Raw genomic sequence first — 16460 nt, forward strand, 5'->3', positions numbered from 1 at the left:
AAAAATATATAGGTGATATAAATTTTCTATAGAAAAAAATTACAAAATGCTGATAAGCAACTAAAAGGAAACAAAAATAACTATGTTGGGTATATTCATCCCAGTTTTCTATGTCTCATTCTATATATAAACACATCCTTTTTATAAAAATTAAACTCACCCTTTATTTTCGTAATATCTCTGATTGAATCTTTCCTATTGCATACAACTATGAAGATATTTCTTTGAATTAAGGAAAACCGAAATGCGACACATTTCATTTTTAGATATCAGGAGTTTCATATATTGAAGCAGAAAACATTTAGAAATATGCTCTAAATACAAGATTAGAAGGAGCTTTTTTCATTGCCCTTCTTTCAATCAGATTATACTTACGAAGTAATTCTTGACAAATTAGAATAGAGGAATTATTAAAAACCAAAAATAAAGAAAGAAGCCACACATGTTTTAATAAGAAAATTTAATACTTTCAAGATGCATTGCTTCGTCAAATTATTTAGAGAGTTTGAAAAAATTATGGTCAATGTATTTTTTTCATATTGGTAAATATTTCAGATATTGCTGTTATTAAAAAGGCAGTGTTCACAGTATGACATCCTTTGACCTCAACTTAAATCTTATTAGTAATAATTATTTATTACAGAGGGAAGCTTATCTAACACATGGAATGAAAAGTTCAGTTCTTTACAAAAAACACCTGTTTGGAAAGGCAGGAATACAGGCTCTGCTGTGGAAATGGTAAGGAATTAGTTTTTCTTACACTTTAGAATATGATAGCTAAATTGTCTGTATTGTCATGTGCAAATTCTTACAGGACAGTAAAAAATTTCCAGGGTTTTTCCCCAACTCCAAGCATTTGAGTCTTTACGTGTCATTGAGCAGTATTTGATCATATTTAGATAAATAATTTGTAGCCTAGGATAATCTGGTCATCATTAAGCATTTGTTAAGTAATTGTAGTTTCTTTAAATAGGCAAAGACAAAAAACTCCAACAACCCCAAATCATATTTTTTTAGTATATGTACTGCTGAAGTGACCACCAAATCATATTTTTTTAGAATGTAAAAAATTTTACATAGCTCTTATTCTTTACAAAAAGATATATAAATAAATGGTAAGATGTTGAAAGATCTTGTGTGATAAGGTATTAAAATCTTTTGTAGGTCAAGTGTAAGTGTATTTAGGGTTGAGAAGTAGAGATAAGCTTATAGTTAGCATAACAAATGATTTGGGGGGCCTCTGGTCCTCCTCTGCCCAGCCAGGTAGCTAGGAGGTTTTAGGGTTCAGTCATGAAACAAACCTGGACCTGAGATAAACAGCAGTGGTCTGGACAGCTGGCCATAATGCAAGCACAGGACTTTTCACACTATATCCGTTCTATCACCATCATTCTCTTCCTCCTCTGTCAGGGGAAGGGACTTCCTGTCAGGGCTATGGAATGTTGAGACTCTCAGTGTGTTTAACTTCAGAGATCCATAGCCTTGAACCAACTGGATGCTGCCCATATGTGGTTAGCCCTCCTTCTGCACCTGCCTCCCTTCCAACTAGGCATGAAGTTCTGTCTTGAATGATGGAGAAAGGACTTGAGAAAAGATGTGGGTACTATTAGGATATTATTTCTGTCCTCTACGAAGGAAGCCTCTGAATCTAGGATGGACTGTAAAAATTTTCATGTTAGAGACTGTTAAGTGTATGAAGTTTTTTGGGTACTTAAAAATTCTTTAGTTCTATACATATTTATCAAGTATCTGTTAAAGGTATCTCATATTTTTATTTACAAATGTACATTCACTTAATTTTCGAGAGCAGATATAGTGTAATATTATATACATTTAGATTTACCATCTACAGTAATTTAGTAACTTTGTCCCAGCCCAGCCCTATGCAACAGATGCATCATGAGATACACCCAGTTGGTACTAATGCAAACATTAACATAATGAGAACTGGAATTTCCAGAACTTATTTTCCTATCTTCACCATTCCAGGCTGCCAGTGTACTAAGGAGACCTGGATTCTAGTTTAATCATCAGCTAGGTGTTTTGTTTGTAAACAGTTTGCATAAATATGTATCTTACTACTTTCTAAATATATGATTATTTATATTTGACTTTGTGTACTTTGTATTACCCATACTTCATCCTTCTATACTTCTGATTATCCAGAGTTAGCTGGATTATTCCAAGTATAGAATTATATTTTGGAACAAAGATGGGAAGTGTTCAGCCTTTTCATTAAGTAAAAAATTTCTGTCATAGCCTTTCAGAAATTCAAAACGAAGTCGACTCTTTTCTGATGAAGATGACAGACAAATAAATACAAGGTCACCTAAAAGAAACCAGAGGGTTGCAATGGTTCCACAGGTATGTGTGGGCTGAAATTTTGTTTTTATGTGATAGAAAGTGAGCAATTGCTCAGAGTAATACAGTTTATATTTATTCTGTTACATTTTGAATAACAAGTTCTTTAAATCGGTGCTCCAGTTCAGCTCCTATTTTACATACCTAGAAAAGGCCATTATTTTATCGATGGATTTTATTTTATTTTATTATTATTTTTTTTAATGCCTACAGCACCTGTATTCCTAGATGGTCTCCCATCCAAGTACTCACCAGGCCCAATCCTGCTTAGCTTCCAAGATCAGACGAGATAGGGCACGTTCAGGGTGGCATGGCCATAGACTTTATTGATGGACTTTAAACCAAAGTAGAAAGCCAGTCCTCAGTCTTACAAATGCACACTTTTCTTTTAAGCATGGATATAGCAGACATTATGTAAATGAACTGGGCAATGTGGAATGAGTTTGGAGTTTAAATGGGACTAAGAGGAGAACTCTCCTTTATCACTGAGGGAAGGATGTTGAAGACTCCTTTATCCAGAAGAGGAAAATATGTAGCATGAAATCATATCTCCTTTTTCATTTTTGGCATCTTTTTAAAGTCATAGTGGGCATGTAAGAATCAAAGGAATGAATGAAAATTAGATAAAGAAATATTAACTTTAAGAATAATGTAATTCTTCTTATCAAATTTTTGATAGTTATTCCCTACTTCCCTTTCATTTTTTTCAAAAATGTTATGAGATTTTCTAGTAGAATGGGCCATAGTAGAGGGGATTTTCTCAACCGAGGAAGGATTAGGCACCAAATAAAGTTATGACCAGCAATGTACCCTACCAAAAAAATTTGTTTTAAACCCAAAAAGCTCTTACATATCTTTATGATAATTTCAAATAGTAAAATATGTTCATGTTCTATAAAATGAACAAAAAGGTATTTTGACCTTTTTTTTAACATCAAGGACAAATGTGCATAAGGATCTAAAATTCAATTTTAAAAACTAGAAACTAATAATAACGTGCATTGCTTAACTTGGTAGGTGTTGCATACAGAGTTGAATGAATATCAGAAATAGTTAAATAACTGTTTCTTGCATTGACTTTAGAAGAGCTGTGTTATTAGGATAATTCGAATGACTGTTTAGATTTTTTAAATTTTCAAATGTGGATTTAAAAAAAATTTTTTTTCAAGCATACAGAAAATTTTCAAGCATATAGAAAACCCTGGTCTTTATGACTATAAAACCATCCTGCCCCAGCTCTACCCACTACCTTCCTCCCTAGGCACCTCATTCTTTCTAGGACTATTTTACTAAGTCCTTTCTACTTCTGAGCAACACAGAGCAAACATAAGACAAACATAATATGAGATGACTTCTGAGTTTTCTCTTTTCTTGACTTAACATGCCTAGTTCTTTCAATATTTATTTACCATGGCATAGCTTGTTCCCTTACTGTCCTAGTCACGTCCCCTAAATCTGTTGTGTTCTGTGTGTTTCTTTAAACCGCAGTCTAGAGCTGAAAAATTAGCAAAAATCAACTTCCATTGAGTTCTTAATATATAGTACATCCTGTTCTAAGCACTTCATACATATTGCTTTGATTTACTCTTCGGCAATGCCGATGACATAGGTTACTACTATGTTATTTCCCATTTTTCAGATGAGAAAACAGACACAGAGAAATGTCTTGCTAGGAAGTGAAGGCTGGTACTAAAATGGCAAGCATCCTTTCTCCAGAGCCCGGCTTTTTTTTGTTTGTTTTAACAGCTTTATTGAGATATAATTCACATGTCATATCATTCACCTATTTAAAGTGCCCAATTCAGTGGTTTTAATATATGCACAGTTGAGCAACTATTACCACAACCAATTTTAGAATGTTTTCATCACTCCAAAAGAAACCCTGTACCCAGTAGTAATCACTTTCCATTTTCCATGGTATGAATAAACCCTTAGACGTGTAATTGCTACAATAACAAAATTTAAATTTTGCAATATACCACCAAAAGTCTATTCATAAAAGTTGTAATAATTTATATTTCCAATAACAATTTGAATGTATTTCCTCACGCTCAACAAGGGATCTTTAATACAGTTTTATATCCAGTGAGCTACAAATACCTCATTAAAAAATCTGGCAAATAACTCATTGGAAAGAAAAATAGCACCTTTTCTGATAATATTTTATAATAGTTTATGTTTATGCTTAACAACTCCCAGTAAACAAAAAATTTTTTTACATGAAAAAGTTAATTTTTTAAGTACAATGTGGTTATCTTGACCTGAATTCTGGTACAGAAAAAGGGCATTAGTGGTAAAACTGGAGAAATCCAAATAAAATTTGCAGTTTACAGTATTATACTAATGTTAATTTCTTGGGTTTGATAAACCATGGTTATATGAGATGTTAACATTAGGGAAAGCTAAGTGAAGGACGTATGAAACTTGGTACTATCTTTACAACTTTTCTATAAATCTACAATTTTTCCAAAGTAAAAAGTTTATAATAAAAAAAAGTTAATTTGACCTATACCTACCCTCCATAGCTACTTCCCTTATCAACTGGTAACCACTGTGATTAGCTTGATGATTCTTTTTGACCTTTTTAACACTTCTAAGACTATATATTTATAGAAAATATTTGATATTGTTTAATATATGTAATTTAAAAATTACATTTATAGAATCATTTTCATGACATTGTAGCATACATCATTCTGTAATTTATTTTTTTCACTGAAAAGTCTGTTTTTGAGACCTGGCCATGCTGATCGATTTAGTCAGCTGGCTAACTGGTTGAAAAGGAAGGGGAGGGGAGAGGCGGAAGAGAAGAAAGAAGAAAATTCTGGCTTCAATATTTCATTTTTTTTACTGTTATATAGTATTCAAATTTATGATACCATAATTTATTTACAAATTCTCTTATTTATGGACATTTAAGTGGTTTCCAAGTTTTTACTATTACAATGCTGTAATGAATCCCAGGCATGCCTAAAATGTGGAATTGCTGAGTCATAGGATCTGCACATTTAAAAATTTTTAAGTGTTGCCAAATTATTCTCCAAGGATATTATACTGGTTTATACTTTCTACCAACAATGTATCATAGTGCCTATTTTTTCAAATGCTTGCCAGCTCAGTATATAATCAAACATCCAAATTTTTCTAATCTAATAATAGCATCTCCCTTGTTTAGTTGACATTTCATCTGTGAGTGATGTTGTTTAAAAACTATTTTTTTCCTTTCCTCTAAACTGTTATGTATTTTTCCCATTTTCTATTAGATTGTGGTTATTTTCTTATTAGCTTGTAAGAATTTTGTATGTATTAACACTATTAGCCTTTGGCTGTTTATATTGGTTGTACTTTTTTTCAGAGTTTGTAGTTTGTCTTCTGACTTTGTTTCTACATTTTTCACCATGCAGGATTGAAAAAAGTTTTAAGAGTCAAATAGAACTATCTTTTCTCTTTATGAGTTCTTGAGTTTATGCTCAGAAAGACCATCCCTAATCTAAAATTTATAGTTTGAGAATTTTGTCATATTTCTTCTTTTGCTTTTTTAATGTTTAAAATTTTAATCCATCTGAATTTATTTTGTAGTAAGGAATGAGGTAAGACTGCAACCTAATTTTTTTCCAGAGGACTACTAGTTTGTTCTGGTAACATTTATTGAGTAATCCATCATTTATACATTGATTTACAATGCTGCCTACATCACAAACTAATATCCTGTATATATTTGGGATTATTTCTAGATTTTCTATCTCTTTGTATCCTCTATGTCTCTATTGTACTAGTGTCAAATTGTTTTACTGTGGTGTTATATCGTGTGTTAATGTCTGATAAGACATTATTAACTGTTCTTTTTTTAGATTTTCCTAAGTGTTCTTGCAAATTTTTTCCATGTCAATCTCGCACATTTCTTAAGTGTATTCCTAGGTATTTAATACTTTGTTCTTGTCATTTTTGCTGTCATAAACAGGATATTTCTTCTGTTTTATTGTTTAACCAGTTCTCATTAACATATAGAAAAAAGTGGTTTTTTTAAGATACTGATTTTTGTATATCAGCTTTGTATTCACCATTTTAAATTATCTTATTATTTGTAATGGTTATAGTCGACTTTCTTGAGTTTTCTGGGGCAGTCATATCACCTGCAAACAATGATAGTTTTTTCTTCTTGCAGTTTTATTCCTCTTATCTAATTGGCTAAAACCATCAAAACAACGTTAAAAAATTAGAGGTGATAGTCAACATCTTTGTCATATTTATCACTTCAATGAGAATGTTTTTAATACTTTAACATTGAGTACAATGCTGACTTTTGGGTTCGAGATATGATTTTGTTTCTTTCAGATAAATACCCAGAAGTGGAATTGCCGGATCATATGGTAGTCTTATTTTTAATTTTTTGAGAAATGTGTTCTATAGATTAAGAAATTATCCCTCATTGATTTTTATGTTCTAACTAAAGATTTGTCAATTTTGTTGTCCTTTTCAAAGAACTTTTGATTCCATTGATTTTTCTCTGTTGTTTTTCTGTTTTCTATTTCATTTATTTCTGCTCTAAACTTTATTATTTTTTTCCTTCTGCTTGCTTTGAGTTTTCTTTGCCTTTTTTGCCTAGTATCTTAAAATGGAAGGATAGGTTATTTGTGATCTTTCTTCTTTTCTAATATAGGCATTTGTCCTATAAATTAAACTTCCCTCCAGGTATTACTTTAGCCATATCATTTAACTTTTGGCATTTGTGTTTTTTCAGTTGTTCTCTCTATTTCTATTGCATTAAGAGTTGTTTTAATGCATATTGAATTTTATCAGATGTCTTTAGCATCAGTGAAGGTGATCATATGATTTTTATTGCTTTGATTTATTGATAATGGTGAGTTACATCAACAGTTTTTTAATACTGGACCATCCTTGCATTTTTGACATAAATTCCATTTGATTATGTTGTGTTCTTTTGATGTTCTTATGGAATTTATCTGGTAACATTCTTTTTTAGAAAAAGCTTTTTTTCAATTGAGATATTTTGTATTGCTTTCAGGTATACAATGTACTAATTTCATATTTGTATATATTGCAAAATGATCACTACAGTAAGGCTAGGTAACATCTGTCAGCACAGTTACAAAAATTTTTTCTTATAACAAAAACTTTTAAAATCTCTCTTAATAACTTTTAAATATGCAATACAGTATTATTAACTATTGTAACCATGCTGTATATTACATCTCCATGACTTATTTATTTTGTAAGTGGAATTTTCTACATTTTGACCCATTTTGCCCATCCCCCACGTCCTGCCTATAGCAACCACCAATATGTTCTCTGTATCTATGAGTTTGGTTTTGGGTTTTTTGTTTTTTTTTTTAAATTTTAGATTACACATATTAGTGAGATCATAATAGTGTTTGTCTTTCTCTGTCTGATTTACTTCACTTAGCATAATACTCTCAAGGTTTATTTGTGTTGTTGCAAATAGCCAAGATTTCATTCTTTTTTTATGGTTAAATAATAGACCATTGTGTATGTATGTATGTATGTATATATATATATATATATATATATATATATATATATATACACACACACACACACACCACACTTTCTTTATTCTTTCATCCATTGATAGAGACTTAGGTTGCTTCCATGTCTTGGCTATTGAAATAATGCTGCAGTGAACATGGGAGTACAGATATCTTTTCGAGATATGATTTTGTTTCTTTCAGATAAATACCCAGAAGTGGAATTGCCGGATCATATGGTAGTCTTATTTTTAATTTTTTGAGAAACTCATACTGTTTTCCACAGTGGCTGCACCAATTTACATTCCCGTCAGCAGTGCACAAGGGTTGCCCTTTTCTTCACATCCTCACCAGCACTTATTTCTTGTCTTTTTGATAATAGCCATTTCAATATTGATGTGATATTAGGTATGATGTGATAGCTCATTGTGATTTTGATTTGCATTTCCCTGATGCTTAGTGATATTACCATCTTTTCTTGTACCCGTGGGCCTTCTAAATGTCTTCTTTGGAAAAATGTCTTCAGATACTGTGCTCATTTTTTAATCAAATTGTTTTTTCCTGTTGTTGTATAAGTTCTTTATATATGTTGGATATTAATTCCTTTTCAGATAATATGACTTAGAAATGTTTTCTCCCATTCTGTAAGTTGCTTTTTCATTTTGTTGATCGTTTCCTTTGCTGTGCAGAGCTTTTTAGTTCGATGTAGTCCTACTTGTTAATTTTTGCTTTTGATACCTTTGCTTTTCAGTGTCTAATCCAAAAAATCATCACCTAGACCATTGTCAAGGAGCTTACTACCCATGTTTTATTCTGGGAGTTTTGTGGTTTCAGGTTTTACATTCAAATCTTTAATGCATTTTGAGTTAGTTTTTGTGAATGGTACAAGATAGTGGTCCAGTTTCATTCTTTTCCATGTGTCTGTCTAGTTTCCCCAAAACCATTTTTTGAAGAGACTGTACTTTTTCCATTGTATATTCTTGGCTCCTTTGTCATAAATTAACTGACCACATGTGTGGGTTTATATTTGGGCTCTCTCTTCCATTCATTTGATCTATGTATCTGTTTTTGTGCCAATATCCTACTGTTTTGATATTACTGTGGTTTTGTAATGTAGTTGGAAATCAGAGGGTGTGATACCTCCAGCTTTGGGCATTTGGGATCTTTTGTGGTTCTATACTAATTTGGGGATTGCTTGTTCTGTTTCTCTGTGAAAAATACAACTGGAATTTTAATAGGGATTGCATCGAATCTCTAGATTGATTGTTTTGGGTAATATGGACATTTTAACAATATTAGTTCTTGCAGTTTATAAACAGAATATCTTGCCAAGCATTTTAAAAATTCATAGGAATGAGTGATGTTTTCTGAGCTTTTATTTCATTATACTTTGGCAGATTTTATTATCTGTGTTGTGTTGTCTTTATAAAAATTGTTGGGAACCTTTTTTACTTCCTCAGTGATTTGAAACATTTAATAGCATTGGAGTTACAGTTTGATACAGAATTCTCTGGTGAAACCTTCTGGGCTTATTGCTTGCTTGCATGTTTTCTCTTACTCTCTCAATAGTAGCTGAGTCCTTACTGTTTTTTTCTGGCCCAAGAACTCTAAAAATATTTCTAACAGATATCTTCTTCTTGCATACCTTAATTGAAATTGTACTGAAGTGAAAACATGGTGGGGGGTAAATATTTCACATTCCTTACCAGAATATGTTATGAAACTGGAGGCTTTGTCAGAATTAATTAGAATATTTATTTGTTAAATGATAACAAAAATACTATGTCAAATGTTGTTGAATCTTTTTGAGTACTTAACCATAATTTACCTTTTTACAAATATATTCAGTGTAATAGATGTGCATTTTTATTTAATGGAACTGTTGTTAATCTCTGTTTTTATTGTATAGAAGTTTACAGCAACAATGTCAACACCAGATAAGAAAGCCTCACAGAAGATTGGTTTTCGGTTACGTAACCTACTCAAGCTGCCCAAAGCACATAAATGGTGCATATATGAGTGGTTCTACTCAAATATAGATAAGTATGTATCATGGCTCATATCACAAATATTACCTGAACCAAAAATTTGTTTTTAAAACTTTTTCAAACATACAGTCTTTTCTCTAAGTTTAATTTAATCCTATTTTTTTCCTAAATTCCTTTTTCTATTCCTCATTCTGGTTTAATCCATTTTCATTTCTCATGGGTTTCTTCCCCATTCCTTCTTTTGGGAAAGGAGTTGTTTTAGATCTTTGTGAAAAATAAAATGAAAGTATAATTTCTGTATTATAATTTATAAAGACTATGGAGTGGAGGTACCCTAAAACAAAGCACCAATTTTTGCAATGAACAAGACTTGTTTTATAAATCTTGAAATTTTAAGTGTTGGTATAATAGTAGAGAAACAGTTGATTCAATGAGATTTCTAGGATAGTATTTACACATTTTAGTTATATGTAAATATTGAAATAAAACATTAAGAGATTTGGGTTAAATCTGATTATTCAACAACAGAAGTTACTGAGGAAAAATTCTGATTTCTAATCCATGCCAGTTGTTGGTGCTTGCTTTGCTGGCTACCTATCTTTACTTTCCTTCTCTGCTTTCCAAACCTGCTCTCCAAACCATTACCTACTCTGATGCTTGCAAATCTCATGAACATTCACATTTAAGCCCAAGATATTCAGGTATCATTCATTGCTAAGACTGGTTCCTGGTTGCCCAGACTCATGAATGAAATCGTTTTATTTTTGTCCACAGATTTTCCATAGATTTAGGAGAGTTCTCAGGGTACCCTAGTGTGATCTGAGTTCTTCTGGAATTCTTAAGAATTAATATGACCTTCTAGAATCCTCCAGTTTTCCAAAACTGATTTAATCTCAAAGAGGTCTCCTTGGTGATGGTATTACCTTTAGGGCAGATATTTTGTAGCTAACATTGTCTGTCCTCCCCAGATATAATAATGCCAGTGCCAGGATAGCCTCCCAGAGGATACACTCCTGTCGGAGATTTAACAAAAATCAGTGTCTCCTGGACACCTCAAGCACAGACAATATTGCCTGAGTAACTTTTACACATTGTTTCACAAATGCCAAGGATTTAGTTTCGTTTTAGCACTTTGAATGTGTGTACCTGTTGTGTGTTTTGAGTAGAAGTGAAAGTTTGGCATTTTGTTTGGTATTGAAAATCATAATGCGTGTTTTGAATTTTATGTCTCTTAAGTAACATATTGTATATTAACCATTAAAATACCATTTCTATTTTATAGACCACTCTTTGAAGGTGATAATGACTTCTGCGTATGTCTAAAGGAATCTTTTCCTAATTTGAAAACGAGAAAGTTAACAAGAGTAGAATGGGGGAAAATCAGACGGCTTATGGGAAAACCACGGAGGTAAAAACAATGTTTCTGTTTAAAATAAAATCAGTAAGTTGGTAGTATTGTTACTACACTGAATTTTTTAAGCTTCTAAAGGACAAGTCCCAACACATAACTTTTCAGAATAATGAATTATATGTTAAATATATCCTGTTAACCAACTTTAATGTAAGGGCCTTTTATACTTATACATCTTATAATTAAATGTGCAATCTCATTTTTGTTCACATCACAAACTTTGAATATAATTTTGTTATATATAATTGTAGCCCATTGTGTTCCAAAAATATTTAAGAATGCACTAAAAAATACTTAATGAAGCTATAAGGTTGTACATACATTGTTATCTTTTGTTAAACTTTTTATCACCTCAAGAGCCTTCTCACAAAAAAGAAAAAAAAAGCCTTCTCACAGTGTATATTTTACTTTATATCAAAACAAATCAAGTAACTCTATCTAATATCTAATTACTTTCTGAGAATTACTTTTCATGTGAAATGACTTTTCCTTTTCCAGTGTTATCCAGATTTCCAACACATCACAAAACCTTATATTACTTTTGAGTAGAATCTTGAAATGTATTAAAGGATTGGATCGTTAATTCTCATAGTATGTCTATCTGCCTAATAAAAGCATGTACAGGGTTTTAAATAATGGGAAATAGTCAAGAAAGGCCTAGAAATATAAAATGACGTGAACAAGTAGAAATGGAGTTTAGTTTTAATGATTTCTGGAGATAGTGATGAAATGTAAGGGTAAATTTTAATTGAACTGATAATAGTTCATTTTATTCCTGGTATTTAATGGTGACATTGCTGATGATGTTTTTAAGATTTCCCTCATTTACAAGAACAATTTAAATTTGATGTGTTAGTGTGTTTCATACTGGTAATGTATGGCCTTTGGTAATTACTTCAGGAAGTTTTGGGGTTTTTTTTGATATAACGTGTTTAAGCTAATTGAGCTGCACTATTTCTGATTATTGTCCATCAGAATGAGATATTAGCCACTATTTATTTTAGTAATGTGTTATAATTCTGTAGTTTGTTTAAGAGTATCATTATTATATTTCTATTTTTAATTTATCCTCAATTAGCTTACCATAACATTGCTTAATCTTATAGTCTTTTACTTCATCAAGGCTAGTTAACAGTTAAAAATCTTTATTTTCAATGAAAGTTTGTAGTTTTTCTTTTCTCTGAGGAAGTCCAGGTATAATACAAATTATTGATAACAATAAACTTTTAAAATATCCTTTAAAAAAAAGAGAGATAAAATACCAGGAGGGAACTTAACAGGAAATGTGTAGGATACAGATGAGGAAATGTAAAGACATACATGATCTTGGATAAGACTCAAAATCCTAAATTAATCTATAAATTAAAATCAATCTTAATAAAAATATTAGTAGGCCTTTTTTTAAAACTAGATAAACCAATTCTAAAATTCACGTTTGAAAGACGAGAAATCAAGCAAGAAAATCCAGGAAAATTCTAAAGAAGCAAAGTAGTAAAGAGAGACTACACTGATCAGATATTAAAATGGATTATAAAGTGATCATAATAAAAACAGTATGGTCGTGGTGCATGAATAAGATGAATAAAAAAGGAGAGAAAGTCCAGATAGAATCACTAAGTTTTATGGGAATTTAGTACATGATAACAGTGGTTGCATCTGTGGTTGCATAGGGGAGAATGGGGTTAAATTATTTGTTTAATGGATATTGAGATTACTGTTTAGCAATCTAGAGAAACAAGTTGATTTCAAACCTCACACCTTATACCAGTAAAAATTTGAAAAGGTTCAGAGATTTAAATATTTTTAAAATGAAACAGTGAAACTACTAAAGGAACCTACATGAGAGTTTCGCTTAATCTTGAATTGGAAAAGGTCTAACGAGCCCTAAAGCTGGGAACCAAAAAAGAAAATATCAGTAAATTCGATTTCATTAAAAATAAGAACATTAAGCAAAAAACAAACTCATAGACACAGACAATAGTGTGGTGGTTACCAGGGGGGAAGAAGGGTAGGAGGAGGATGAAGACGGTAATAGGGACCAAATACGTGGTGACAGATTAGACTTTGGGTGGTGAGCATGTACGCAATGCAATATACAGATGACAGAATGGTACACTGGAAACTTATATAATGTATTAACCAATGTCCCCAATAAATGTAATAAAAAATAATAATATTCAAAACACTGGGGGAAAAAACATTTTGCATTGCCTCCCCCCCAAAAAAACCATAAATAAAGTTGAAAGGTAGTTGAAATACTCATAACTTTTATCACAAAGAGCTAATTCTCTAATGTGTAAAGAACGCCTATGAATCGTCAAGAAAAAGACAAAATAACCCATAATAGAAATGATTATAAAGAGACAGTTTGTAGGAAATAAGAAATGGCTCATCTAAATATATGAAGAGTTCAATCTTACCCATAATGAGAAATGCAAAATCAAAATGTGCTGAGATACATTTTTTAATGTATCTCAACTTAAGTTGGCAGTGGTTTGGTGAAATGGTCACTCTTGCTAGTGAGAATTTAAATTTGTATAATTTCTATGGAGGATGATTTGGTAATATCTATCAAATTTACAAATTTCAATACACTTTGACCTAGTACTTCTACCAGTTTATATCACAGAAATACTTGTACATAGGTGAAATGATAGGTACAAAGTTATTTAGTAGGAAAAGATTGGCAACAACTTAATGTCCATTAATAGAAGAATGATTAAAATACGGCACCTGAAATATCTAAAATTTTTTAAGACTAAGCATATTAAGCATTGGTGAGAATATGGGGTAACAGGAACTCTTATACACTGCTAATGGGAATATAAAATGGTGCAACCACTTTTGAAAACTGTTTGGCAGGTTTTTTTTTTTTAGGGCTTAATTTTTGTAGAACAGTTTTAAGTTCACAAAAAAATTGAGAGGAAGGTACAGGATTTCTCAAAAATTCCCCTGCCTCCACACATACATAGCCTGCCCAGTTATCAACATCCACCATCACAGTGGTGTACAGTTATGACAATTGATGAATCTATATCAACATATAATCCCTCAAAGTCCATATTTTACATTAGGCTTCACTCCTGGTGTTGTACATTCTCTGGGTTTTGACTAATGTATAATGACATATGTCCACTATTATAATATCATACAGATATTGTTACTGCCCTAAAAATCCTCTGTGCTCCACCTATTTATCCCTCCCTCCTCTACCCAATCCTGGCAACTGCTGGTCTTATTATCTCTATAGTTTTGCATTTTCAGAATGTCATATATTGAAATCATATGTAGCCTTTTCAGATTGGCTTCTTTCACTTAGTAATATATATTTCACGTTATTCCATGTTTTTTCATGGCTTGATAGCACATTCTTTTTGTCACTGAGTAATATTTCATTATCTGGATGTACCATGGTTTATCCATTCACTCTTTGAAGGACATCTCAGTTGCTTCCAAGTTTCGGCAATGATGAATAAAAGTGCTATAAACATCCATGTGCAGATTTTAGTGTGGACATAAGTCTTCAACTCATCTGGGTAAATACCAAGGAGTATTCTTAATAGATCATATAGTAAGAGTATGTTTAGTTTTGTAAGAAACCACCAAACTGTCTTCCAAAGTGGCTGTACCATTTTGCATTCCCACCAGCAGTGAATGAGAGTTCCTATTGCTCCACATCCTTGCCAGCATTTGGTGTTGTCAGTGTTTCAGATTTTGGCTGTTATGTGTGTAGTGGTGTGTTGTTTCATCTGTATTTCCCTAATGACATATGACGTAGAGAATCTTTTCATATGCTTATTTGCCAGATGTATACCTTCTTTGGTGATACTAGGCTTCTTTGATTTTTAAAAGGTTAAACACACTGACCGTATGACCCAACCATTCCACTCCTAGGTATTGATTTCAAAGAAATTAGAGCATGTGATACAAAAACATATACACAAATGTTCATGTCAACTTTGTTGTACTTGTACTAGCCCCAAAATGGAAACAACCCAAACATCCACTAGCAGATGAATAGATAATCAAATTGAGACCTAGCTATAGAATAGAATACCATTCTCCAATAAAAAGAATTGAACCACTGATATTTACAATACGAATGAATCTTAGAATAACTATGTGAATGAGAGAAGTCCAACAAAAGAGTACATACTAGATGATTTCATTTATATAAAATTTTAGAAGATAGAAATGATAATGACAGAAAGCAACAGTGATTGCTAGGCAAATGAGGGTATAAAAGTGGAAGGAATGCAAAGTAGGAAAGGCACAAGGAAACTTTTGGGGGTAATTGATGTCTTTATATGTCCATTATCTTGACTATAGTGATGGGTTTATGGATATATATTTTGTGGCATGAAACCTATGTTTAAATATCTTCGGTTCATCATAGAATTTGAAAATATAAGTAAGATAGACCCTAAAAAGAAGAGTAAATTCAGTATTTATACTTACAGGTAGGAAGAATGATTAAACGTTTACACAGTGGCACGTCTCATCTTTTTCATTCCTATAGTAGTATGCTCACTGGGTGACAGGAAAAATGTCATATTCTTCTGAATAGAATATTACAATTGCACTTTGTCCTTATATGAAGACTTGAGATCCAGATGCAGTTTTGTCAAAGGATGGTGAACAAATCTTTCTGCTTTATAGGAAGGAACAATCTAGACTTGCTTACATATCTTTGAGTCTTGCAAGGCCTTGTTTTTAAAAATATGTAAGGGCAACTTGGAAAGGAAACGATTTCTAAGAACTCATTTTTAAACACAGTATTCAAAAGAATGAGATGAAGAGCAAACAATGAGATAGATGGTCTGACTTGAAGTTTTTGTGTAGGCTAGTTATATATGATTTTCGTAATTTATTCTAGATGTTCTTCTGCATTTTTTGAGGAAGAGAGGTCAGCATTAAAACAGAAACGGCAGAAAATAAGGCTCCTACAACAAAGGAAAGTGGCGGATCTTACGCAATTCAAAGATCTCCCAGATGAGATTCCTTTGCCCCTGGTTATTGGAACCAAAGTTACAGGTAAGTGAAGATAAGCTTGTTAATATTTTGACTTGTAATTTTACACCAGGATAACCTCTCTTAGAGATATGGCTTTTAAATTTAGAAAGCTTAAACTATAGCAATATATTATAGAGGGTTACTGTTTCTTCATCTACGAAGTCTGTTTTTTAAAGTAAT

General features: G+C 31.9%; 1 protein-coding gene and 1 pseudogene across 3 annotated transcripts in view; one reads left to right on the plus strand and one right to left on the minus strand.

Annotated features, from left to right (window-relative positions):
* Nucleotides 1-16460, plus strand: part of LIN9 (lin-9 DREAM MuvB core complex component) — a 46238-nt gene that overhangs the window by 7702 nt on the left and 22076 nt on the right. For 2 of the 3 annotated variants that reach the window (XM_011360835.2, XM_011360834.2), the window contains 5 exons: nucleotides 644-738; nucleotides 2260-2364; nucleotides 9778-9911; nucleotides 11139-11264; nucleotides 16144-16301. In XM_011360835.2, the coding sequence (XP_011359137.1) occupies nucleotides 644-738; nucleotides 2260-2364; nucleotides 9778-9911; nucleotides 11139-11264; nucleotides 16144-16301 (618 nt within the window). The remainder of the gene's footprint in view (nucleotides 1-643; nucleotides 739-2259; nucleotides 2365-9777; nucleotides 9912-11138; nucleotides 11265-16143; nucleotides 16302-16460) is intronic. The other variant, XM_023531001.1, reaches the window with a different exon arrangement.
* LOC111740261 lies at nucleotides 2566-2683 on the minus strand (annotated as a pseudogene).

The sequence above is a fragment of the Pteropus vampyrus genome, unplaced genomic scaffold (genome assembly GCF_000151845.1).
Source record: "Pteropus vampyrus isolate Shadow unplaced genomic scaffold, Pvam_2.0 Scaffold60, whole genome shotgun sequence".
Lineage (NCBI taxonomy): Eukaryota > Metazoa > Chordata > Mammalia > Chiroptera > Pteropodidae > Pteropus > Pteropus vampyrus.